The 25,829-nt window shown below is 42.9% G+C and overlaps 2 protein-coding genes and 1 pseudogene across 3 annotated transcripts in view; all 3 read right to left on the bottom strand.

The window, feature by feature from the left end:
* LOC311129441 (protein DOP1B-like) overlaps positions 1-12,516 on the bottom strand; it is a 50,743-nt gene extending 38,227 nt beyond the window's left edge. Inside the window, exon 1 of the mRNA XM_084161724.1 lies at positions 12,198-12,516. The gene's annotated coding sequence lies outside the window, so the exon portion shown is untranslated. The remainder of the gene's footprint in view (positions 1-12,197) is intronic.
* A 547-nt stretch (positions 12,517-13,063) lies between these two features.
* Positions 13,064-13,979, bottom strand: LOC311129206 (carbonyl reductase [NADPH] 1-like; annotated as a pseudogene). Its single transcript has 2 exons — positions 13,695-13,979; positions 13,064-13,442 (listed from the first exon to the last, which is right to left on the bottom strand). The product of its transcript is annotated as a carbonyl reductase [NADPH] 1-like (transcript).
* Positions 13,980-18,966: 4,987 nt separating this feature from the next.
* On the bottom strand, positions 18,967-25,576 carry LOC311128979 (ATP synthase subunit O, mitochondrial-like). Its single transcript, XM_084161207.1, has 7 exons — positions 25,513-25,576; positions 24,998-25,042; positions 24,692-24,802; positions 23,071-23,200; positions 20,724-20,836; positions 20,529-20,615; positions 18,967-19,195 (listed from the first exon to the last, which is right to left on the bottom strand). Exons 1-7 carry the CDS (start codon positions 25,537-25,539, stop codon positions 19,085-19,087), a joined length of 624 nt encoding a protein of 207 aa, XP_084017333.1. The 5' UTR covers positions 25,540-25,576; the 3' UTR covers positions 18,967-19,084.
* Positions 25,577-25,829: the final 253 nt, after the last annotated feature.

The following is a 25,829-nucleotide window of genomic DNA, read 5'->3' as shown; positions in this document are numbered from 1 at the left end:
ATTTCTGTTTATGTGACAAAATAAGCTAGTATAGTGTAGAGAATCATTGTACCATCTAAACCACTTGAAATATATTTTCCATAACCAAAAATGTTGTTGTTTCAGCTGGTGTACAAAAACACAACTTAAGAACGGGAAGCATAGACATAGTGCACATAGAACAGATCTACCACTTCATAGATTTGCTTTCAAGTAGACTGATAGATCTATAACTCACATTTCTATGAGAATTTGGTCGGGTCGCCCAAAAAGTTACATATTGCCACTTTAACCAAATAACTACCCGGACTATCTGCATTGACTCTTTTTGCACTAACTTTTTTTGAATCATCACATACACTGCTGCTACTGTTTACTATCTGTCACTTCATTCCTGCACATTGACTCGGTACTGGTACCCAGTGGTGGAAAAAGTACATCATTGTTATAATTGAGTAAAAGTAAAGATACCTTCATAGAAAATGACTAAAGAGAAAGTCACCCAGTAAAATACTACCTGAGTAAAAGTCTAAAAATATTTGTTTTTAAATATACTTAAGTATCAAATGTAAATGTAATTGCTAAAATGTACTTAAGTATCAAAAGTTAAAGTTAAAATATAAATCATTTAAAATTCCTTAAATTAAGCAAACCAGACGGCACCATTTTCTTGTTTTTTATTTATTTAAGGATAGCCAGGGGCACGCTCCAACACTCTGACATCATTTACAAACTAAGCATGTGTTTAGTGAGTCCGCCAGATCAGAAGCAGTAAGGATGACCAGGGATGTTCTCTTGATAAGTGTGTGAATTAGACCATTTTCCTGTCCTGCTAAGAATTCAAAATGTAACGAGTACTTTTGGGTGTCAGGGAAAATGTATGGAGTAAAAAGTACATAATTTTCTTTAGGAATGTAGTGAAGTAAAAGTAAAAGTTGTCAAAAATATAAAAGTACAGATACCCCTAAATAAATGACTAAAGTAGTACTTTCATGTATTTTTACACCACTGCTGGTACCCCATGTACAGTTGAAGTCGGAAGTTTACATACACCTTAGCCAAATACATTTAAACTCAGTTTCACAATTCCTGACATTTAATCTTAGTAAAAATTCCCCGTCTTAGGTCAGTTAGCATCACCCCTTTATTTTAAGATTGTGAAATGTCAGAATAATAGTAGAGAGAATTATTTCTTTCAGCTTTTATTTCTTTCATCGCATTCCCAGTGGGTCAGAAGTTTACATACACTCAATTAGTATTTGGTAGCATTGCCTTTAAATTGTGTAACTTAGGTCAAGCGTTTCGGGTAGCCTTCCACAAGCTTCCCACAATAAGTTGGGTGGATTTTGGCCCATTCCTCCTGACAGAGCTGGTGTAACTGAGTCAGGTTTGTAGGCCTCCTTGCTCGCACACGCTTTTTCAGTTCTGCCCACAAATGTTCTATAGGATTGAGGTCAGGGCTTTGTGATGGCCACTCCAATACCTTGACTGTTGTCCTTAAGCCATTTTGCCACAACTTTGGAAGTATGCTTGGGGTCATTGTCCATTTGGAAGACCCATTTGCGACCAAGCTTTAACTTCCTGACTGATGTCTTGAGATGTTGCTTCAATTTATCCACATAATTTTCCTTCCTATAATAATAATAATAATATGATATGCCATTTAGCAGACGCTTTTATCCAAAGCGACTTACAGTCATGCGTGCATACATTTTTTTGTGTATGGGTGGTCCCGGGGATCGAACCCACTACCTTGGCGTTACAAGCGCCGTGCTCTACCAGCTGAGCTACAGAGGATCCCCCTTTTTCCTCCAAACATAACGATGGTCATTATGGCCAAACAGTTCTATTTTTGTTTCATAAAAAAAGTACAATCTTTGTCCCCATGTGCAGTTGCAAACCGTAGTCTTGCTTTTTTATGGCGGTTTTGGAGCAGTGGCTTCTTCCTTGCTGAGTGGCCTTTCAGGTTATGTCGATACAGGACTCGTTTTACTGTGGATATAGATACTTTTGTACCGGTTTCCTCCAGCATCTTCACAAGGTCCTTTGCTGTTGTTCTGGGATTGATTTGCACTTTTCGCACCAAAGTACGTTAATCTCTAGGAGACAGAACGCGTCTCCTCCTGAGCGGTATGACGGCTGCGTGGTCCCATGGTGTTTATACTTGCGTACTATTGTTTGTACAGATGAATGTGGTACCTTCAGGCGTTTGGAAATTGCTCCCAATGATGAACCAGACTGGTGGAGGTCTACAATTTTTTTTCTGAGATCTTGGCTGATTTCTTTTGATTTTCCCATGATGTCAAGCAAAGAGGCACAGAGTTTGAAGGTAGGCCTTGAAATACATCCACAGGTACACCTCCAATTGACTCAAATTATGTCAATTAGCCTATCAGAAGCTTCTAAAGCCATGACATCATTTTCTGGAATTTTCCAAGCTGTTTAAAGGCACAGTCAACTTAGTGTATGTAAACTTTTAACCCACTGGAATTGTGATACAGTGAATTATAAGTGAAATAATCTGTCTGTAAACAATTGTTGGAAAAATTACTTGTGTCATGCACAAAGTAGATGTCCTAACCGACTTGCCAAAACTATAGTTTGTTAACAAGAAATTTGTGGAGTGGTTGAAAAACTAGTTTTAATGACTCCAACCTAAGTGTATGTAAACTTACGACTTCAACTGTATATAGCCAAGTTATCGTTACTCATTGTGTATCTATTATTACGTGTTTTACTTTTCTATTATTTCTCAATTTTCTTTCTCTCTGCATTGTTGGGAAGGGCTCGAAAGTAAGCATTTCACTGTTAGTCCACACCTGTGGCTTACGAAGCATGTGACGAACAAAATTAGATTTAATTTGAATCAGAGTTCGAGAGCGAGAGAGAGCACGAGAAAGAGGAAGAGAGCTATAGGGAGGAGTATTATATCACCTGAGAGGGGATTCCAAGCTGACGAGTAAGCAGAAGTGGCATTGACAGAAACTTACATCATGTCCTCATCTCCTGACCGACCTTGTCTAACACACACTCAGCCACTAAATCCTGCAAATCACTCCCAAACTGAATGCGTTACACGGATTAACTGTGACTTACTACTTCGGTACATACAACCACACAACTACACACAAACACGTGCACACACACACACACACAGTAAGACTGTAACCTGCATGTGAATTGACTGACTATAGTCTGTCTAGCTCTGGTCAGATAACAGAACAGATAAGATGTGAATTGACCATTCTCTCACACAGCACTAGCCTTTGGACTAGGCCTGACCCTAATTAGTCGACTAGTTGATTGTTTGGTCAATAGGCTGTTGGTTGACCAAGATTTTTTAGTCAAGCAGTAGCAAATAAATATATACAGTGCATTCGGAAAGTATTCAGACCCCTTTACTTTTTCCACTTTGTTACATTACAGCCTTACTCTAAAATAGATTAAATTATATTTTTTTCTCATCAATCTACACACAATACCCCATAATCACAAAGAGAAAACAGGTTTTAGACATTTTTGCAAATGTATTAAAAATATCATGTTCCACTGATTATCCTTGAGATGTTTCTACAACTTGATTGCAGTCCACCTGTGGTAAATTCTATTGATTGGACATGATTTGGAAAGGCACACACCTTACTATATAATAATAATATAATATACATTTTGTGGGGCGGTAGGTAGCTTAGTGGTTAAGAGCGTTGTGCCAGTAACCGAAAGGTCGCTGGTTCTTATCCCTGAGCCGAATAGGTGAAAAATCTGTCGATGTGCCCTTGAGCAAGGCACTTAACCCTAATTGCTCCTGTAAGTCGCTCTGGATAAGAGTGTCTGCTAAATGACAAACAAAAAAAAAAGATATAAAGGTCCCACAGTTGACAGTGCATGTCAGAGCAAAAACCAAGCCATGGGGTTGAAGGAATTGTCCGGAGAGCTCCGAGACAGGATTGTGTCGAGGCACAGATCTGGGAAAGGGTACCAAAACATTTCTGCAGCATTGAAGGTCCCCAAGAACACAGTGGCCTCCATCATTCTTAAATGGAAGAAGTTTGGAACCAACAAGACTCTTCCTAGAGCTGGCCGCCCGACCAAACTGAGCAATCGGGGAAGAAGGTCCTTGGTCATGGAGGTGACGAAGAACCCGATGGTCACTCTGACAGAGCTCCAGAGTTCCTCTGTGGAGATGGGAGAACCTTCCAGAAGGACAACCATCTCCGCAGCACTCCACCAATCCGGCCTTTATGGTAGAGTGGCCAGACGGAAGCCACTTCTCAGTAAAAGGCACATGACAGCCCACTTGGAGTTTGCCAAAAGGCACTTAAAGGACTCTCAGACCATGAGAAAGAAGATTCTCTGTTCTGATGAAACCAAGATTGAACTCTTTGGCCTGAATGAAACCTGGCACCATCCCTACGGTGATGCATGGTGGTGGCAGCATCATGCTGTGGGGATGTTTTCAGCGGCAGGGACTGGGAGACTAGTCAGGATCGAGGGAAAGATGAACGGAGCAAAGTATAGAGAGATCCTTGATGAAAATCTGCTTCAGAGCGCTCAGGACATCAGACTGGGGCGAAGGTTCACCTTCCAACAGGACAACAACCCTAAGCACACGGGTACCTTTTTTGGTACCCTTCCCCAGATCTGTGCCTCGACACAATCCTGTCTCAGAGCTCTACGGACAATTCCTTCGACCTTATGGCTTGGTTTTTGCTCTGTGGGACCTTATATAGACCAAATCATGTCCAATCAATTGAATTTACCACAGGTGGACTCCAACCAAGTTGTAGAAACATCAAGGATGATCAATGGAAACAGGATGCACCTGAGCTCAATTTCGAGTCGCATAGCAAAAGGTCTGAATACTTAAGTAAATAAGTATTTTAATTTGTAATAAATGTGCAAACATTTCTAAACCTGTTTTCGCTTAGTCATTATGGGGTATTGTGTGTTGATTGCTGAGGATTTTTATTTAATCCATTTTAGAATAAGGCTGTAACGTAACAAAATGTGGAAAAAGTCAATGGGTCTGAATACTTTCCGAAGGCACTGTATATATCTCACAGGATATTGGTGGCACCTTAATTGGGGAGAACGGGCTAGTGGTAATGGCTGGAGCGGAATAGGTGGAATTCCATTTGTTCCAGCCATTATTATGAACCGTCCTCCCCTCAGCAGCCTCCATTATATATATTTGCGCCCATCTCAGTTAACTAATTCATCGGAGGCCTAGACTAAAAGCCAATTGATGTTTGATCCATATGGAGGGTGTGAAGCAATTGCGGAGCCTCCAGAGGCATGCAGAGGCCAAATCAAGCTCCGTACCGCATCGCCATGCGCCTCCCAAATGTTGTAACAATGCGGAGGGCTCTGTATAGCTCCGCATTGACATGATTGGTTGACGGTAGGTGGGGGCTGTACACACTGTATAAACAAACTCACTTCCTTGACAACAGCTCTGCTCTGCGAGGCGCAAGAAGTATGAATGCCCTAACTTCTGCAGAGGCTATATCACCGTAAATGCTGCATGACCAATGCACACATCGGATTGGCCATGCAGCGCCCAGATGCACTTCTCTCTCCAGAATGCGCTCTCTCCCGCCAATTTGTGCACATTCATTGTTTCATAACTTCATTGTGTGAATTATTTGCGTTTGATTATATATAAATTCCCCTTACATATCACCAGTAGTACATTTAAATCAAAATCAAAATCAAATTGTATTGGCCACATGCGCCGAATACAACAGGTGCAGACATTACAGTGAAATGCTTACTTACAGCCCATAACCAACAGTGCATTTATTTTTAACAAAAAAGTAAAAATAAAACAAAAACAAAAAAAGTGTTGAGAAAAAAAGAGCAGAAGTAAAATAAAATAACAGTAGGGAGGCTATATATACAGGGGGGTACCGGTGCAGAGTCAATGTGCAGGGGCACCAGCTAGTTGAGGTAGTTGAAGTAATATGTACATGTGGGTAGAGTTAAAGTGACTATGCATAAATAATTAACAGAGTAGCAGCAGCGTAAAAGGATGGGGTGGGGGGGCAGTGCAAATAGTCCAGGTAGCCATGATTAGCTGTTCAGGAGTCTTATGGCTTGGGGGTAGAAGCTGTTGAGAAGTCTTTTGGACCTAGACTTGGCACTCCGGTACCGCTTACCGTGCGGTAGCAGAGAGAACAGTCTATGACTAGGGTGGCTGGAGTCTGACAATTTTGAGGGCCTTCCTCTGACACCGCCTGGTATAGAGGTCCTGGATGGCAGGAAGCTTGGCCCCAGTGATGTACTGGGCCGTACGCACTACCCTCTGTAGTGCCTTGCGGTCGGAGGCCAAGCAGTTGCCATACCAGGCGGTGATGCAACCAGTCAGGATGCTCTCGATGGTGCAGCTGTAGAATTTTTTGAGGATCTGAGGACCCATGCCAAATCTTTTCAGTCTCCTGAGGGGGAATAGGCTTTGTTGTGCCCTCTTCACGACTGTCTTGGTGTGTTTGGACCATGATAGTTTGTTGGTGATGTGGACACCAAGGAACTTGAAGCTCTCAACCTGTTCCACTACAGCCCCGTCGATGAGAATGGGGGCGTGCTCAGTCCTCTTTTTTTTCCTGTAGTCCACAATCATCTCCTTTGTCTTGGTCACGTTGAGGGAGAGGTTGTTGTCCTGGCACCACACGGTCAGGTCTCTGACCTCCTCCCTATAGGCTGTCTCATCGTTGTCGGTGATCAGGCCTACCACTGTTGTGTCGTCGGCAAACTTAATGATGGTGTTGGAGTCGTGCCTGGCCATGCAGTCATGGGTGAACAGGGAGTACAGGAGGGGACTGAGCACGCACCCCTGAGGGGCCCCCGTGTTGAGGATCAGTGTGGCAGATGTGTTGTTACCTACCCTTACCACCTGGGGGCGGCCCGTCAGGAAGTCCAGGATCCAGTTGCAGAGGGAGGTGTTTAGTCTCAGGATCATTAGCTTAGTGATGAGCTTTGAGGGCACTATGGTGTTGAATGCTGAGCTGTAGTCAATGAATAGCATTCTCACATAGGTGTTCCTCTTGTCCAGGTGGGAAAGTGCAGTGTGGAGTGCAATAGAGATTGCATCATCTGTGGATCTGTTTGGGTGGTATGCAAATTGGAGTGGGTCTAGGGTTTCTGGGATAATGCTGTTGATGTGAGCCATGACCAGCCTTTCAAAGCACTTCATGGCTACAGACGTCAGTACCACGGGTCGGTAGTCATTTAGGCAGGTTATCTTAGAGTCCTTGGGCACGGGGACTATGGTGGTCTGCTTGAAACATGTTGGTATTACAGACTCAGACAGGGACATGTTGAAAATGTCAGTGAAGACACTTGCCAGTTGGTCAGCACATGCTCGGAGTACACGTCCTGGTAATCCGTCTGGCCCTGCGGCCTTGTGAATGTTGACCTGCTTAAAAGTCTTACTCACATCGGCTACGGAGAGCGTGATCACATAATCATCCGGAACAGCTGGTGCTCTCATGCATGCTTCAGTGTTGCTTGCCTCGAAGCGAGCATAGAAGTGGTTTAGCTCGTCTGGTAGGCTTGTGTCACTGGGCAGCTCGCGGCTGTGCTTCCCTTTGTAGTCTGTAATAGTTTTCAAGCCCTGCCACATCCGACGAGCGTCAGAGCCAGTGTAGTACGATTCAATCTTAGTCCTGTATTGACTATTTGCCTGTTTGATGGTTCGTCGGAGGGCATAGCGGGATTTCTTATCAGCGTCCGGGTTAGAGTCCCGCTCCTTGAAAGCGGCAGCTCTACCCTTTAGCTCAGTGCGGATGTTTCCTGTAATCCATGGCTTCTAGTTGGGGTATGTACGTACGGTCACTGTGGGGACGACATCATCGATGCACTTATTGATGAAGCCAGTGACTGATGTGGTGTACTCCTCAATGCTATCTGAAGAATCCCGGAACATGTTCCAGTCTGTGCTAGCAAAACAGTCCTGTAGCTTAGCATCTGCGTCATCTGACCACTTTTTTATTAACCGAGTCACTGGTGCTTCCTGCTTTAGTTTTTGCTTATAAGCAGGAATCAGGAGGATAGAGTTATGGTCAGATTTGCCAAATGGAGGGCGAGGGAGAGCTTTGTATGCGTCTCTGTGTGTGGAGTAAAGGTGGTCTAGAGTTTTTTTTTCCTCTGGTTGCACATTTAACATGCTGGTAGAAATGAGGTAGAACGGATTTAAGTTTCCCTGCATTAAAGTCCCCGGCCACTAGGAGCGCTGCATCTGGATGAGCGTTTTCCTGTTGATTTATGGCCTTATACAGCTCATTCAGTGCAATCTTAATACCAGCATCGGTTTGTGGTGGTTAATAGACAGCTATGAAAAATATAGATGAAAACTCTCTTGGTAAATAGTGTGGTCTACAGCTTATCATAAGATACTCTACCTCAGGCGAGCAAAACCTCGAGACTTCCTTAGTATTTGATTTTGTGCACCAGCTGTTGTTTACAAATATACACAGACTGCCACCCCTTGTCTTACCGGAGTCAGCCGTTCTATCCTGCCGATGTAGCGTATAGCCCGCTAGCTGTATGTTATCCATGTCGTCGTTCAGCCCCGACTCGGTGAAACATAAGATATTACAGTTTTTAATGTCCCGTTGGTAGGATAACCGTAATCTTAGGTCATCCAATTTGTTCTCCAATGATTGAAGATTGGCTAATAGGGTTGATGGAAGTGGCAGTTTACTCGTTCGCCGTCGGATCCTTACAAGGCACCCCGACCTACGTCCACGATATCTCTGTCTCTTTCTCATGCGAATGACGGGGATTTGGGCCTTGTCGGGTGTCTGTATGATATCCTTCGCGGCCGCCTCGTTGAAGAAAAAATCTTCGTCCAATACGAGGTGAGTAATCGCTGTCCTGATATCCAGAAGCTCTTTTTGGTTATAAGAGACGATGGCAGAAACATTATGTACAAAATAAATTACAAATAACGCGGAAAAACACACATAATAGTACAATTGGTTAGAGGGCTGTAAAACGGCAGCCATCTTCTCCGGCGCTGTCTTTACCGTTAATTCCTATCATTTCTAATCTACAATGCTTGTTTGGTTATTGTAATTTCTGTTAATGCATTCAATATATTATTATTCCTTTTACTGTTCTCGTTGTCGGAGCGGACACATTGTTTGCAGAGCGCACAATCTATTTTTCTTCTGGTGACCAAGATCTCTGGCTCCCTCTTGAGTCATTTGTGTCTTATTTCATCAAACAGTAAGCTTAAAGCATCAGACAAGCTCAATGCATATAGTTGATTTTATTAAAACATATAGGGTGTGTCTATATATGGAAAAATACACGCTTAACATTTTAGACCAATCAATTGGTCGAAAGAACAGACCACTTTCGGTCAATCAAGATTTGTTTTAGTCGGGGACAGTCCTACTTTGGACCTACCTATAATACGAGCTCAACTTTAATACAGATCCTGGATCAGAACCTCTCCTTTAAGAGACTGGGTCAGTACTTTGCCTTAAAGAAAAAACTTACTGAAAAGGCCAGTCTCATAACAGCTGCTGACGCATCCACACATCTACAGTCAGATTCTCTTTTCTTTCCTTTCGGTCTCACTCTCCCACCTTCTGCTAATGTGGTATGTTCTCTCCTGACAGACAAGTAGTTAGGCAATGTGAACAGGTCAGGTGCAGAAATACAGGCTGCCTTGCATAGGACAACCTCAAGCCTGTCAAGTGACCTACTAAAACCCTCTGCAAACACATAACTTTGTGGATACACATATCTTTCACAAAACTGGTTTAGTTAGCATCCTGGAATATTTATCTTGTCATAAACTAAATGTTTGAATTCAAACAAGGAAATTTAGAGATTTAGGCCTAGGGCTACATCGTGTAAATACTCAAATGCATTGCAGTGTAGCCCAAAGTTGCACTTCAACACAAAATAATTCCTGGAGCGGCCTATCAGAATCGGGCTCCCGAGTGGCGCAGCGGTCTAAGGCACTGCATCTCAGTGCTTGAGGCGTCACTGCAGACCCCCTGGTTTGATTCCAGGCTGTATCACAACCGGCCGTGATTGGAGTCCCATAGGGCGGCGCACAATTGGCCCAGCGTCGTCCGGGTTTGGCCTGTGTAAGCCGTCATTGTAAATAATAATTTGTTCTTAACTGACTTGCCTAGTTAAATAAAGGTAAAATAAATAAAAAATAAAAATCTGACACTCATTCTCCATCTCATGAACATGCTGGGAGTGCTGCTTGTAGGCCTGCAACGTTTGCTCCTGAAGGGGAAAGGAGACTGTCTGCTTAGAGGGTGGACTCACTACCGGCTGATTTAGGGGGACAAACCCAATAGGAAATGCAGAGATATCGGTCACCTGATTGTGACACTATGAAACTGATTATCATATAGCACTATGGCATATGACTATGCCTTGTGAGACTAGGCCTATTAAATGAATAGGACAGGCCAGAACTGCTAGGATGAGACAGACACTGCTGTTAAAGACTGAGTCATGGCAGCGCTATGGCTCTGAATGTGACTCTATAGACCTGACTGCATTATGTAAGATGGCCTGGTCAAAGAGCAAATCAGGGATTTCATCTCAGTCTGTGTGTGAGAAAGAGAGCAAGAAGGAGAAAGGATTTCATCCAATTATATGTTGTTGGCAATGTATACTGAACAAAAATATAAACGCAACATGTAAAGTGTTGGTCCCATGTTTCATGAGCTGAAATAAAAGATCCCAGAAATGTTCCATACGCGCAAAAAGCTTAACTCTCTCATATTTGATGCACAAATTTGTTTACATCCATGTTAGTGAGCATTTCTCCTTTGCCAATATAATCTATCCACCTGACAGGTGTGGCATATCAAGAAAATGATTAAAGAGCATGATCATTACACAGGTGCACCTTGTGCTGGGGACAATAAAAGGCTACTCTAAAATGTCCAGTTTTGTCACCCAACACAATGCCACAGATGTCTCAAGTTTTGAGGGAGTGTGCAATTGGCATGCTGATTGCAGGAATGTCCATGAGAACTGTTGCCAGATCATAAGCTGCCTCCAACATTGTAATTAGAGAAATTGGCAGTACATCCAACCGGCCTCACAACCGCAGACCACGTGTAACAACGCCAGCCCAGGACCTCCACATCTGGCTTCTTCACCTGTTGGATGGTCTGAGACCAGCCACCTGGACAGCTGATGATACTGACAAGTATTTCTGCCTGTAATAAAGCCCTTTTGTGGGGGAAAACTCACTCTGATTGGCTGGGTCTGGCTCCCCAGTGGGTGGCCCGGCCCACCCAACATTCTGCTGTTTCCTCATCTTTCCAATGTTGTTTATACAGCTCCAGACTCAGTGCAACAATGTTGCAATAACAGATTGAATGGTTGTTGATGTTCCAGAGAAACAATTAAAATAGCGTGAACGCAGCACTGCATCATGTCCCTGTTGTCCACCGAGTCAAAGGAATCAGTTTTGCAAACTTAGTGACTTTGTCGCTATATTTAGCGAGTTTAGACCCCTCTAGCGACACATTTTAAAAAAAGCGACAAATCTAGCGACTTTTTCTGGTGTTATTGGAGACTTTTGGAGACTCTGACATGAAAGCACGCATTGTTCTTACTCTTCTCAATGAGCAGTGGGTGCTTGTTACCCCGTCCCAAAGCACTCACAGGCGACCCAGTCCTCGCGCAGCAGTCCCTCCCAGCTGCAGTCAGAGCAGGCGATGTTCACCCCTCCGCGTCCAGACTGCAAATGAATCGCGCATGCGGGAAGCCGCCGCTGGCTGATCCCGCCCTGGCTTACATTCAGGGCGGGATGTAAATGTAGGTTGTTTTTTACTCACTTTTTGTCTCTCCCACGACATTATTTCTCTCTCCTACAGCTTCCATCACAATTACATGCAAATGGCCAATTATGCAAATTAGGTGATGACGTCATTTAGAGACTTTTAGGACAGCCAATAGCTACTTTCCTTACTGAGGAGTTGGCAACACTGAAAGGAATTAGGCTAGCAGTATATTTAGATCATATTGATTCACAACAGGAAAACGTGAACTGGGGAGAAAACACATCCAATTAAAATGTAAATATGGTGATTTCAATGTGCTATATCCAGTGACTTATAGGCTTACATCATTGGCTATACCCCGTCAATTTTTTTCTCACCATACCGACACCTAATGTTGCGGTAAACAAAAAACACAAGGTGCATCATATGGGTGCATCAATGACTCACCAACTGAAAAACAAGCTCAGGTTTGAGCTGACCATTCGAATGCGTCCAACAAATTTCACTAAATCCCGGCAAAACGGCGACGGTTAACGGTTCTGAGTGTAGCGTCCGTTCTGCAACTGAAACTTTGAGAAACCGTCAACCAACCGTTCGGTGAAGGGTGCGTTTCCCATCTCTGTCGAGCAGATCATGCTAAACGCAACGAGGTGGAATCCCCAAACTCCGCTGATTCACAGCGAGCGACCAGAGCACGGAGAGCGCACTTCCTGATCTTCGGTGGGGTGTGGAGCTACTTGACAGTTTAGGAGCAGTATTTATCTTCACAAGCTAAACGCCCCTCACAATGTCAGTTAAAAGTCTTCACAATTAATGAATAAGCGATTCAGCCGTGCTAGGTAAACCTGTTTCTTGAGTTCGGCGTTTAAATCAGAAATGATTTATCTTGTCTCACTGGCACCCCCGGCGTTGGTACATTCCAGGATGTGCGACGTTTACAAACCTCTCACTTCACTGTCAGATATTTGGTCAAAGCTGGGGTAAAGAGGATTAAGAAAATAACTGCAAACATTCTGTATGTTGTATCTGTTTATTTGTTATCTGGCAATCATTTATTACATTGAACAGTAATTTTTGAGACAATGAAGTGACTTGTGTTTAATCAAAGATAAGACTATAATAATACTAACTATTCAGTGCACAACCTAAACTCTGGCCCTGCAAACAAAAGAGAGACAAATTAAAATGGTTGTTTAATGTAGGGTGGCAAGTAGCCTAGTGGTTAGAGCGTTGGGCCAGTAACTAAGGTCGCTGGTTCGAATACTTGAGCCGACAAGGTGAAAAATCTAATTTGCTCCAGGGGCTCAGTACTACTATGGCTGGCCCTGTAAAACAACATATTTCACTGCACCTGTAATAAGGTGTACAGGTGTGTCAAACCCCTCCGCGGGCGTCCTTGTCCCGTTGGAATAGGTAACGTCAGACTTCACCAAGAGTCATTACGCCTATGTTGGACAACCCATAGCCAGAGTTTGGTCAGCCCTTGCTGACGTGGTCTCCAGCTTTAGCCTCGGCAACAAAGCGCTTCATCAGAGCCATTAGCTCCTCCTCTGCGATGTCATTGCTGCAGGGCCTGGAGGTCCGGAGAACACATACAGAGAGGAATAAATTCATTGCGGATGTCTCTGGTGGCGAAGAAGTTGGTTTAGAGAATGTGCTCTACTTGGCTGCCGAAGGATGCAGGGTCACCTTCTGGACATAGAGGGAGCTATTCGTTCACTAAATGCCACTGTATCCCAGGCCAGCTAACACGCAATAACTATTGCACTATGGCTGCGTGTGGACAGGCAGCCCAATTTTGTTCTTTCTTTACTAATTGGTATTTTGACCATTCAAATTAGCTCTGAAAAATATCTGATGTGGGAAAAATATCAGAATTGGGCAGCCAGTGTGTCATAGACTGTGTGAGTGAATGTTAACGCATTAATAATAATGTCTAGTTCTGTCTTGGGGCGATGCGTGCGTTGTTGATTAGCACATCCAGACCCCGTACTCCTTCATGAAATGCTGCCGTGCAGCCTGGATGCTGGCCGGGTCTGTAATGTCCAGCTGGAGGAGTCTGGGCTTGAGTCCCTCCCTCTGCAGATCCTCCACAACCATGGCCCACCTCTGGACGTCCCAGGCCCTCAGATACACATCCCCTTTAAAGCCCTGGCACAGTGCCTGCACTATGGCTAACCACAGGCCCAGCGTGGAACCAGTGACCAGAGCCACCTGTGGGCCAGACATCACCTCAGAGAGACAGAGAGAGAAATCTAAAGCTATAGATTCTGAAAGCTACAGAGCAGGGTATTCAAATATTTCCCTATAAGGTTCAGACTTCTGTTCTACCTGATAATTCATTGCACACACCTTGGTGTCCCAGTTCTAAACCCTTCCCTGATTAGAAATATATATAAAAAAACTGTGGAACTGGCTTCAAGGTCCAGATTTGAATTTGAGGGCTATAGTCTGAGCTACCGGTAAACATACAATTCAAATCAAATCAAATCAAATCAGATTTTATTGGTCACATGCGCCAAATACAACAGGTGCAGACATTACAGTGAAATGCTTACTTACAGCCCTTAACCAACAGTGCATTTATTTTAAACAAAAAAAGTAAGAATAAAACAACAACAAAAAAAGTGTTGAGAAAAAAAAGAGCAGAAGTAAAATAAAGTGACAGTAGGGAGACTATATATACAGGGGGGTACCGTTGCAGAGTCAATGTGCGGGGGCACCGGCTAGTTGAGGTAGTTGAGGTAATATGTACATGTGGGTAGAGTTAAAGTGACTATGCATAAATACTTAACAGAGTAGCAGCAGCGTAAAAAGGATGGGGTGGGGGGGGCAGTGCAAATAGTCCGGGTAGCCATGATTAGCTGTTCAGGAGTCTTATGGCTTGGGGGTAGAAGCTGTTGAGAAGTCTTTTGGACCTAGACTTGGCACTCCGGTACCGCTTGCCGTGCGGTAGCAGAGAGAACAGTCTATGACTAGGGTGGCTGGAGTCTTTGACAATTTTGAGGGCCTTCCTCTGACACCGCCTGGTATAGAGGTCCTGGATGGCAGGAAGCTTTGCCCCAGTGATGTACTGGGCCGTACGCACTACCCTCTGTAGTGCCTTGCGGTCGGAGGCCAAGCAGTTGCCATACCAGGCGGTGATGCAACCAGTCAGGATGCTCTCGATGGTGCAGCTGTAGAATTCCCAAAACACATTACCATATGTTTAACTTACATGTCCTCAATATTAATTAAAGGTATGAAACACTTTATAGCAGTGATCACAAATCCAGAGAGCTAGTTTGTCAGCTGTTGCTCCAGCCCTGAGATAGCATACCTTATTCAACTAACTCCAGCCACCCAAGACATGGACTGTTCTCTATTCTACTGTCCGGCAGGCCATACCGGTGCATCAAGGCTCAGACAAACAGACTCCTAAACAGTGTCTATCCCCTGGCCATAAGACTGTTAATGGCTAACATCTACTGCTCTCCCCCTCAGACTATCCACACTGACTCTATGCCCATCCATAGGTCTCTACCCACTCAGACGCAACCTACGCTGCTGCTAAAATTACTATTGATTACATGTATTACTCCATTACACTGCTGTCCATTGATTATTGATTGCCATTCGTATTTATCCCGCTACTGGTCACTATTACTCCTGTTTACATGTGCAGTATATATTACCATTAGTATATTACCATAAGTATTTACTGTATATATTCCCGCTACCAGTCACTCTTCAGCCGCTTTACATGTATATCCAACTACCAGTCACTTTTATGTATAAACCCACCTCAACCACACCAGTTCCCCTGAATATTGAATAAGGTACTGGCATTGACCTGTATATACTTGCATTCTCGTGTTTCTAACTCAATTTGTAGTTCTTGTGGTTTTATTTTAATTACAAAATGTATTTATTTTTCTATTGCTATTTATATTATCATCATCACTGCGTTGTTGGGAAAGAGCTCTCAAGGTAAGAATCAAACTGTATTGTTGGGAAAGAGCTCTCAAGGTAAGAATCAAACTGTTTTGTTGGGAAAGAGCTCTCAAGGTAAGAATCGAACTGCATTGTTGGGAAAGAGCTCTCAAGGTAAGAATCAAACTGTTTTGTTTTACACCGGTTGTATCCTGTGCACGTCGTGAATAAACGTTGAAACTTGAATCAAGGTTCATGGTAGTTTAATCAGTTGTTTTAGTGCTGGCCTAGAACATTAGCCGGCATGCCCTGAAACTCGACAGGACTTGTTGGGGTATGCTGGTATGGAGTAAAATATGAATAATCTAAACATACATTAAAATGGAATTACCTGAGCAATTTAAGCAGTAGGCTGTTGTAGGAGTATGGTGACCCCTAAAGTCTAGGCTACAAATAACTTACAGAACAATTTGTGTCAGGTCATACGCAGTCACATGACCTTGTGGTCACTAGTGAATAAAGAATCCTTTTCATTCAAATGACGTTACGTTACAGCCTTATTCTAAAATTAATTAAATTGTCCCCCCCCCCCTCAATCTACACACCCCATAATGACAAAGCAAAAACAGGTTTTTAGAAATGTTTGCAAATGTATTAAAAATAAACTGAAATATCACATTTAATTTAGTATTCAGACCCTTTACTCAGTACTTTGAAGCACCTTTGGCAACCTTGAGTCTTCTTGGGTATGACTCTGCAAGCTTGGCGAGTTTCTTCTATTTTTCACTGCAGATCCTCTCAAGCTCTGTCAGGTTGGATGGGGTTTGTAGATTGTGGGGAAAAACACAATTTAATCAATTTTAGAATAAGGCTGTAACGTAACAAAACGTGGAAAATGTCAAGGGGTCTGAATACTTTCCAAATGCACAATATCACTTCCCAGTGTGGATGTAAAGTTGTTACAAAGTAGTATGGAGCACACCACTGGCTATGCAGAGCGCATAGTATGGACTGATATACCAAGAAGTGGCAGAGCATATTCCCATGAATGAGCGGAGGAGAGAGAACAATAATTTCTACATTCTGGCATTAATATCTGTTGAGGTCAAAAGAGCGAATACATTTAAGCAATAAGGCCGAGGGGGTTTGATATATGGGGAGAACAAGTATTTGATACACTGCCGATTTTGCAGGTTTTCCTACTTACAAAGCATGTAGAGGTCTGTAATTTTTTATCATAGGTACACTTCAACTGTGAGAGACGGAATCTAAAACAAAACTCCAGAAAATCACATTGTATGATTAAGTAATTAATTTGCATTTTATTGCATGACATAAGTATTTGATACATCAGAAAAGCAGAACTTAATATTTGGTACAGGAACCTTTGTTTGCAATTACAGAGATCATACGTTTCCTGTAGGTCTTGACCAGGTTTGCACACACTGCAGCAGGGATTTTGGGCCACTCATCCATACAGACCTTCTCCAGATCCTTCAGGTTTCGGGACTTTCAGCTCCCTCCAAAGATGTTCTATTGGGTTCAGGTCTGGAGACTGGTTAGGCCACTCCAGGACCTTGAGATGCTTCTTACGGAGCCACTCCTTAGTTGCCCTGGCTGTGTGTTTCGGGTCGTTGTCATGCTGGAAGACCCAGCCACGACCCATCTTCAATGCTCTTACTGAGGGAAGGAGGTTGTTGGCCAAGATCTCGCGATACATGGCCCCATCCATCCTCCCCTCAATATGGTGCAGTCGTCCTGTCCCCTTTGCAGAAAAGCATCCCCAAAGAATGATGTTTCCACCTCCATGCTTCACGGTTGGGATGGTGTTCTTGGGGTTGTACTCATCCTTCTTCTTCCTCCAAACACGGCGAGTGGAGTTTAGACCAAAAAGCTCGATTTTTGTCTCATCAGACCACATGACCTTCTCCCATTCCTCCTCTGGATCATCCAGATGGTCATTGGCAAACTTCAGACTGGCATGGACATGCGCTGGCTTGAGCAGGGGGACCTTGCGTGCGCTGCAGTATTTTTATCCATGATGGCGTAGTGTGTTACTAATGGTTTTCTTTGAGACTGTGGTCCCAGCTCTCTTCAAGTCATTTTCCAGGTCCTGCCGTGTAGTTCTGGGCTGATCCCTCACGAGGTGAGATCTTGCATGGAGCCCCAGACCGAGAGTGATTGACCGTCATCTTGAACTTCTTCCATTTTCTAATAATTGCGCCAACAGTTGTTGCCTTCTCACCAAGCTGCTTGCCTATTGTCCTGTAGCCCATCCCAGCCTTGTGCAGGTCTACAATTTTATCCCTGATGTCCTTACACAGCTCTCTGGTCTTGGACATTGTAGAGGGGTTGGAGTCTGTTTGAGTGTGTGGACAGGTGTCTTTTATACAGGTAACGAGTTCAAACAGGTGCAGTTAATACAGGTAATGAGTGGAGAACAGGAGGACTTCTTAAAGAAAAACTAACAGGTCTGTGAGAGCCGGAATTCTTACTGGTTGGTAGGTGATCAAATACTTATGTCATGCAATACAATGCAAATTAATTACTTAAAAATCATACAATGTGATTTTCTGGATTTTTGTTTTAGATTCCGTCTCTCACAGTTGAAGTGTACCTATGATAAAAATTACAGACCTCTACATGCTTTGTAAGTAGTAAAACCTGCAAAATCGGCAGTGTATCAAATACTTGTTCTCACCACTGTACCAAAGCTAAGGGCTGTTCTCACAACACGGAGTGCCTGGACACCGCCCTTAGCCGTGGTACTTTATATTGGCCATTTACCACAACCCCCCAGGGAGCCTAATTGCTATTATAAACTGGTTAGCGTCGTAATTAGAAACAGTAAACAAATAAATTTGCATCATACCAGCATCCAGGAGTCAAACTACCCAGTTTATAATTAAGCAATAAGACCTGAGGTGGTGTGGTATATGGCTAATATACCATGACTAAGGGCTGTTCTTAGGAAAGACGCAAAATTGAGTGCCTGGACACAACCCTTAACCGTGGTATATGAACCATATGACAACCCTCTGAAGAGCCTTATTGCTATTATGAACTGGTTACCAGTGTAAGCAGTAAAAATTTTAATGTTTAGTCATACCCGTGGTATACGGTCTGATATACCACAGCTTTCAGGGCTCGACCCACCCAGTTTATAATTGAGATTATGTCACTAATAGTCTGGTACATCAAGTGCATCATAAATGATCCAAGCTGATAAAGGCATTTTATATTCCCTCCACCAGCAACAACCAGTCTACATGGACACAGAAATAAAGACATTACAAATACAAAGTATGTTACACAATATTTTATTACGAACACAACTAGACAAGATTTTAGCGGACATAGCGCTGTATAGGTGGCAGAAAGCAGAGAAACATCCCCATGCCTCTCTGGACGGGGCAATGGACTTAACTATCTCTGATGATCTTGGTCAGTTTGTGGATCTTTGTCTTGGTGGACATGTCCACATACTTATCTCCTATACTGACAATCATACCACCCAGGATGGAGGCATCAGACTGGAGGGAAGAGAAAAGTAATACAAGTTAAAGCACCAGTCAAACCATAGGCATATCAGCATGTTCCAGATTAGTGCTAGCCTGACACTCCTAATCCTTAGTTTATACCAGGTGTTAGATAGGGCTTGGCGATATGGACATAATATCATACAGTATTTTTCTCATGTTTGACAGTATTTGATGTTTCTGAATAATAAGAGTTCTAGCCTAAATAAATAAATGGTCACCCCTACTTTTGTTTTTAAGGCATCTGTGACCAACAGATGCATATCTGTATACCCAGTCATGTGAAATCCATAGATTAGGGCCTAATTAATTTATTTCAATTGATTGATTTCCTTATATGAACTGTAACTAGGTAAAATCTTTGAAATTGTAGCGTTTATATTTTAGTTCAGTGTAGTTTTATTTTCCATAAATCTTTTGAAAATGTTAGAATTTTTCTTCCACTGACAAGTATTTAGTGTCGATCGTTGACCAAAAATGACAAATTCATTTGAATCCCACTTTGTAACAACAAAATATGGAAAACGTCAAGGGGTGTGAATACTTTAAGGCAGAATAAATAAATAAATGTCAACAAAACAAAATACACTAGACAAGGTGGGATCTTTTTGTGTCTAAAATTAATAACGCGAGAAATGGTGGTTGAAACGCTTTTATGCGCAACTATTGATATAATAACCATCATATTGAAATAAACTTTGTTGTGTGGTCCTCCGACTGACTCCGGCAAGGATGCAGTTTATTAGGCTACAGATGAAATCAATTATAATTAACTTCACAGGGTGATAAATATCGTGGGCCTTATTCTGGTGATATGATGATCGATGCTTGACTGCAGTTTACAAATAAAAATCTTGCTCTTTTGTCCATAATATAAAATCAAATGTTATTTGTCAAATGCTTTGTAAAACAACAGGTGTAGACTAACAGTGAAATGCTTCACAAAAAAAGTAGTAATAATCTCATCAGCTGTTGGCTAAAGCGCATGTGCCAAGACCAAAGTGGGCACTTTAATATAAAAAAATTAAATAAATAAAAAAGTGACAAAACCATCAGTAGAGTTTAAAATGCGATGGAAACCTATTTAACTTGTATTTTCTATTCAGTACATGGGAATTTAACCGCAAAAGTTATTTATGTGCACTACGTCATCACTCACTGCCTTTTAGCCGCAACAAGTCAATTTGATTTAAACATCTCTGGAGGGAAAAAAACCAGTCTGTGAATAAATACCAGTATATCGTTTTCTTTTCTTACAGTTTACAGCCCAGCCAGGAGTTGACGGCAGATAAATAAAAAATCCTTATTGTGCCACAAAGGGTCTCACCTTGGTCTCGAGTATGAGAGTCTCTCCCTTTGCCAGGAAGCCGTTCAGAGCCACCTTCAGATCTGCCAGGTTAGCCTCATCCAGAGGCTGTGTCACACACACAAAGATCAAATCAAACACTACAATAACTAATATGGCACTTGGGTTGACAACTATATACACACACAACAGTGTTTGTATGGTGGTGTTACGTACATGTGCGGTGGTGACAGTGCAGATGACCTCGCCACGATGAGCACTCATCATTTTTGCAAAGGCGCCAACGACATCTGCGGTCACGGTCAGGCGGCCATTATCTGCCAACACAGCTGAGCAGGAGAGAGGGGCACAATGAAACTTCAGTGGCCTAGCCAGTAGCCACAATTAACTAACATTTGCACTAACTGCATTTTCATTCAGTAACATTAATAAGGGTGAGGATGTTCTCATAACAAAAGCCAAAATACTCTAATTCTCCTAATCTCTCCTTTTTAGCACTAGTTAATTAAGATTAGGGAGTAGCAAGCATTGCTCTTAGCTGACATTTACTTTATAGTCATGATTACAACTAGCCAACCAAAAAAGGTAGGTTGCCACTACTTGCCAAAGTCATTTCTACAATCTCTTAAAATGTGATTTTAAACCTAACTTTAACCACACTGCTAACCTTATGCCCAACCCAAACATTAAATTGACCAAAAATCACATTTTGGTTTTCATTCATTTTTACGCAATTTCTCTTTGTCTGTGGTAACTAGTTGAAACCAAAAAGGTACAGTGAGGGAAAAAAAGTATTTGATCCCCTGCTGATTTTGTACGTTTGCCCACTGACAAAGAAATGATCAGTCTATAATTATAATGGTAGGTTTATTTGAACAGTGAGAGACAGAATAACAAAAAAATCCAGAAAAACGCATGTCAAAAATGTTATAAATTGATTTGCATTTTAATCAGGGAAATAAGTATGACCCCCTCTCAATCAGAAAGATTTCTGGCTCCCAGGTGTCTTTTATACAGGTAACGAGCTGAGATTAGGAGCACACAATCTTAAAGGGAGTGATCCTAATCTCAGTTTGTTACCTGTATAAAAAGACACCTGTCCACAGAAGCAATCAATCAGATTCCAAACTCTCCACCATGGCCAAGACCAAAGAGCTCTCCAAGGATGTCAGGGACAAGATTGTAGACCTACACAAGGCTGGAATGGGCTACAAGACCATCGCCAAGCAGCTTGGTGAGAAGGTGACAACAGTTGGTGCGATTATTCGCAAATGGAAGAAACACAAAAGAACTGTCAATCTCCCTCGGCCTGGGGCTCCATGCAAGATCTCACCTCGTGGAGTTGCAATGATCATGAGAACGGTGAGGAATCAGCCCAGAACTACACGGGAGGATCTTGTCAATGATCTCAAGGCAGCTGGGACCATAGTCACCAAGAAAACAATTGGTAACACACTACACCGCGAAGGACTGAAATCCTGCAGCGCCCGCAATGTCCCCCTGCTCAAGAAAGCACATATACAGGCCCGTCTGAAGTTTGCTAATGAACATCTGAATGATTCAGAGGAGAACTGGGTAAAAGTGTTGTGGTCAGATGAGACCAAAATCGAGCTCTTTGGCATCAACTCAACTCGCCATGTTTGGAGGAGGAATGCTGCCTTTGACCCCAAGAACACCATCCCCACCGTCAAACATGGAGGTGGAAACATTATGCTTTGGGGGTGTTTTTCTGCTAAGGGGACAGGACAACTTCACCGCATCAAAAGGGACGGGGCCATGTACCGTCAAATCTTGGGTGAGAACCACCTTCCCTCAGCCAGGGCATTGAAAATGGGTCGTGATGGGTATTCAAGCATGACATTGACCCAAAACACACGGCCAAGGCAACAAAGGAGTGGCTCAAGAAGAAGCTCATTAAGGTCCTGGAGTGGCCTAGCCAGTCTCCAGACCTTAATCCCATAGAAAATCTGTGGAGGGAGCTGAAGGTTCGAGTTGCCAAACGTCAGGCTCGAAACCTTAAGGAGAAGATCTGCAAAGACGAGTGGAACAAAATCCCTCCTGAGATGTGTGCAAACCTGGTGGCCAACTGCAAGAAACGTCTGACCTCTGATTGCCAACAAGGGTTTTGCCACCAAGTACTAAGTCATGTTTTGCAGAGGGGTCAAATACTTATACATTGATTTGCATTTTAATGAGGAAATAACATTTGACATGTGTTTCTCTGGATTTTTTTGTTGTGTCTCTCACTGCTCAAATAAACCTATCATTAAAATTATAGACTGATCATGTCTTTGTCAGTGGGCAAACGTACAAAATCAGCAGGGGATCAAATACTTTTTACCCTCACTGTATGGAGTGACATCCATTTAGCTTTTTCCATTTCAACATTTCAGAGGGTCAGAAGACAAGGAAATGAAGCAGTAGTTTGGTAGATGAGGCTCTTGACAGCAGAATAACAATGTTATCCTCCCCAAACCTGCCCCATTTATTTTCCTTACACAACAGCGGTTTCCAGAACAAGAGTGCACTGTGCAGTATGACTTAGTTAGGCTGGGCGACTCACTGATGAGGTTAACTGTTATTGGGGAGAGATTCGCCTTAGTCATGGCGTCACCAAAGAACTTCAGCTTGAGGCTGCGCTTGACATGGGGGTTCATCACAATACTGGACAGCTTGGGGTCCTTGATCAGAGCCTGGTGGAGAGAATGAAAAGATGGAGAGAAAGAGAGCTGGTCAAAAATGAGTGGCCACAGACAGTGCCTAACAAACTAATGTTTCCCTAGTTAATAGAGACAGTGTATATACAGTGGGGGAAAAGTATTTAGTCAGCCACCAATTGTGCAAGTTCTCCCACTTAAAAAGATGAGAGGCCTGTAATTTTCATCATAGGTACACGTCAACTATGACAGACAAATTGAGAAAAAAACAATCCAGAAAATCACATTGTAGGATTTAATGAATTTATTTGCAAATTATGGTGGAAAATAAGTATTTGGTCACCTACAACCAAGCAAGATTTCTGGCTCTCACAGACCTGTAACAACTTCTTTAAGAGGCTCCTCTGTCCTTCACTCGTTACCTGTATTAATGGCACCTGTTTGAACTTGTTATCAGTATAAAAGACACCTGTCCACAACCTCAAACAGTCACACTCCAAACTCCACTATGGCCAAGACCAAAGAGCTGTCAAAGGACACCAGAAACTAAATTGTAGACCTGCACCAGGCTGGGAAGACTGAATCTGCAATAGGTAAGCAGCTTGGTTTGAAGAAATCAACTGTGGGAGCAATTATTAGGAAATGGAAGACATACAAGACCACTGATAATCTCCCTCGATCTGGGGCTCCACGCAAGATCTCACCCAGTGGGCTCAAAATGATCACAAGAACGGTGAGCAAAAATCCCAGAACCACACGGGGGGACCTAGTGAATGACCTGCAGAGAGCTGGGACCAAAGTAACAAAGCCTACCATCAGTAACACACTACGCTGCCAGGGACGACTGATCAGTGTAAAAGAAAGAATGGGGCCATGTATCGTGAGATTTTGAGTGAAAACCTCCTTCCATCAGCAAGGGCATTGAAGATGAAACGTGGCTGGGTCTTTCAGCATGACAATGATCCCAAACACACCGCCCGGGCAACGAAGGAGTGGCTTCGTAAGAAGCATTTCAAGGTCCTGGAGTGGCCTAGCCAGTCTCCAGATCTCAACCCCATAGAAAATCGTTGGAGGGAGTTGAAAGTCCGTGTTGCCCAGCGACAGCCCCAAAACTTCACTGCTCTAGAGGAGATCTGCATGGAGGAATGGGCCAAAATACCAGCAACAGTGTGTGAAAACCTTGTGAAGACTTACAGAAAACGTTTGACCTGTGTCATTGCCAACAAAGGGTATATAACAAAGTATTGAGAAACTTTTGTAGGTGACCAAATACTTATTTTCCACCATAATTTGCAAATAAATTCATTAAAAATCCTACAATGTGATTTTCTGGAATTTTTTTCCTCATTTTGTCTGTCATAGTTGACGTGTACCTATGATGAAAATTACAGGCCTCTCATCTTTTTAAGTGGGAGAACTTGCACAATTGGTGGCTGACTAAATACTTTTTTCCCCCCACTGTACACATTACACACTAGTGGACAGAGAGTACTAAGACAGGAGCGAGATGTGTATTGGATAACTCACCGACAACGTCCCCATCTCCTTTTCTACTTGTTCCAGTTTCTTCTGCTTGCTGGCAGCAGAGAACAGGGCTGTGGCATAGCGGCCTCCGACCCCATACACGTCGATGGGGGGCTAAAATAGAAAACGGACGCAAACATAAGCAATAACCAACCATGAACTTGAACCACAGAGCCAATGACCACTTACATTGCTCAAGCTGTGGCGTTCGTGAACATCATATTACCAAAGGACATGAGCCGTCATCGACGGAATATTGCACTGATCAGAGAACAAGGGTAATTTCAAGTTTGACTTCTTAATTCTTACCCTGATCAAAGCTTGTCGCAGAACCGACGTGCTGAATTGACGCACCTGCAGAAGGAAAGAGATTATAAAGGCTTCATAATCAGCCAATGATTACGTCTGGAGTCTGGAGTGCAGTAGCTAACTGCTAGTCAGCTTGCTAGTTACCAAAATCGGTTTGAACTATCAAAAATCATGACCACAATTTTCTGCAATAAAACTACAATGTCATTCGCCTGTCTTATGGACTTTGGAAAACATTTAACAGTAATGTCATTGCTCCGTAACAAAGTGACAAATAAGCATAGCCAGCTATTTTCAACAAGCTAGAGGGCTGTCATTAGCTAGCTAACGTTAACGGTAGCGGGCTTGTCAAGTTCATGAAAGGCCTCGCGTGTTGTGCGTTGAAGACACATTCTGCGCGGCATCAAAACAATGCACATTGATCCATTTTGTGCCTATTAATAACCTAAATACATTCTCAAATTAAAAACACAGCCATAAATCGCATAACATTCATGTTTATCCGAAAGTCATACCTGCAGCCCCAGTCCTAATGCTGCCATTTTCTTCTGCGACTGTAGGTCAACTTCTGCGCATGAAAGCCTGTCGCAAAAGAAATACGTACACTCTGAAGCGATATTCATTATGGGAAACGTAGTTCATATGTCGATGTATTGGAAATGTACTTCCTAGAAGTGGAGAATATGGATAAGCAGCTCAGACAAGCCCTAAGAATATGTTGTGGAGCACTCAGAACCTCCCCGGTGGCAGCAATGCAGGTAGAGTTGGGAGAGATGCCGTTAAAGTTAAGAAGACAACAACTAACCATGACAAATTGGGTAAATAGTACTCC

The sequence above is a fragment of the Coregonus lavaretus genome (assembly GCF_964263955.1).
Source record: "Coregonus lavaretus genome assembly, chromosome: 5".
NCBI lineage: Eukaryota > Metazoa > Chordata > Actinopteri > Salmoniformes > Salmonidae > Coregonus > Coregonus lavaretus.
The sequence above is the reverse complement of the archived record's forward strand: the minus strand, read 5'-3'. Positions and strand labels throughout refer to the sequence as shown.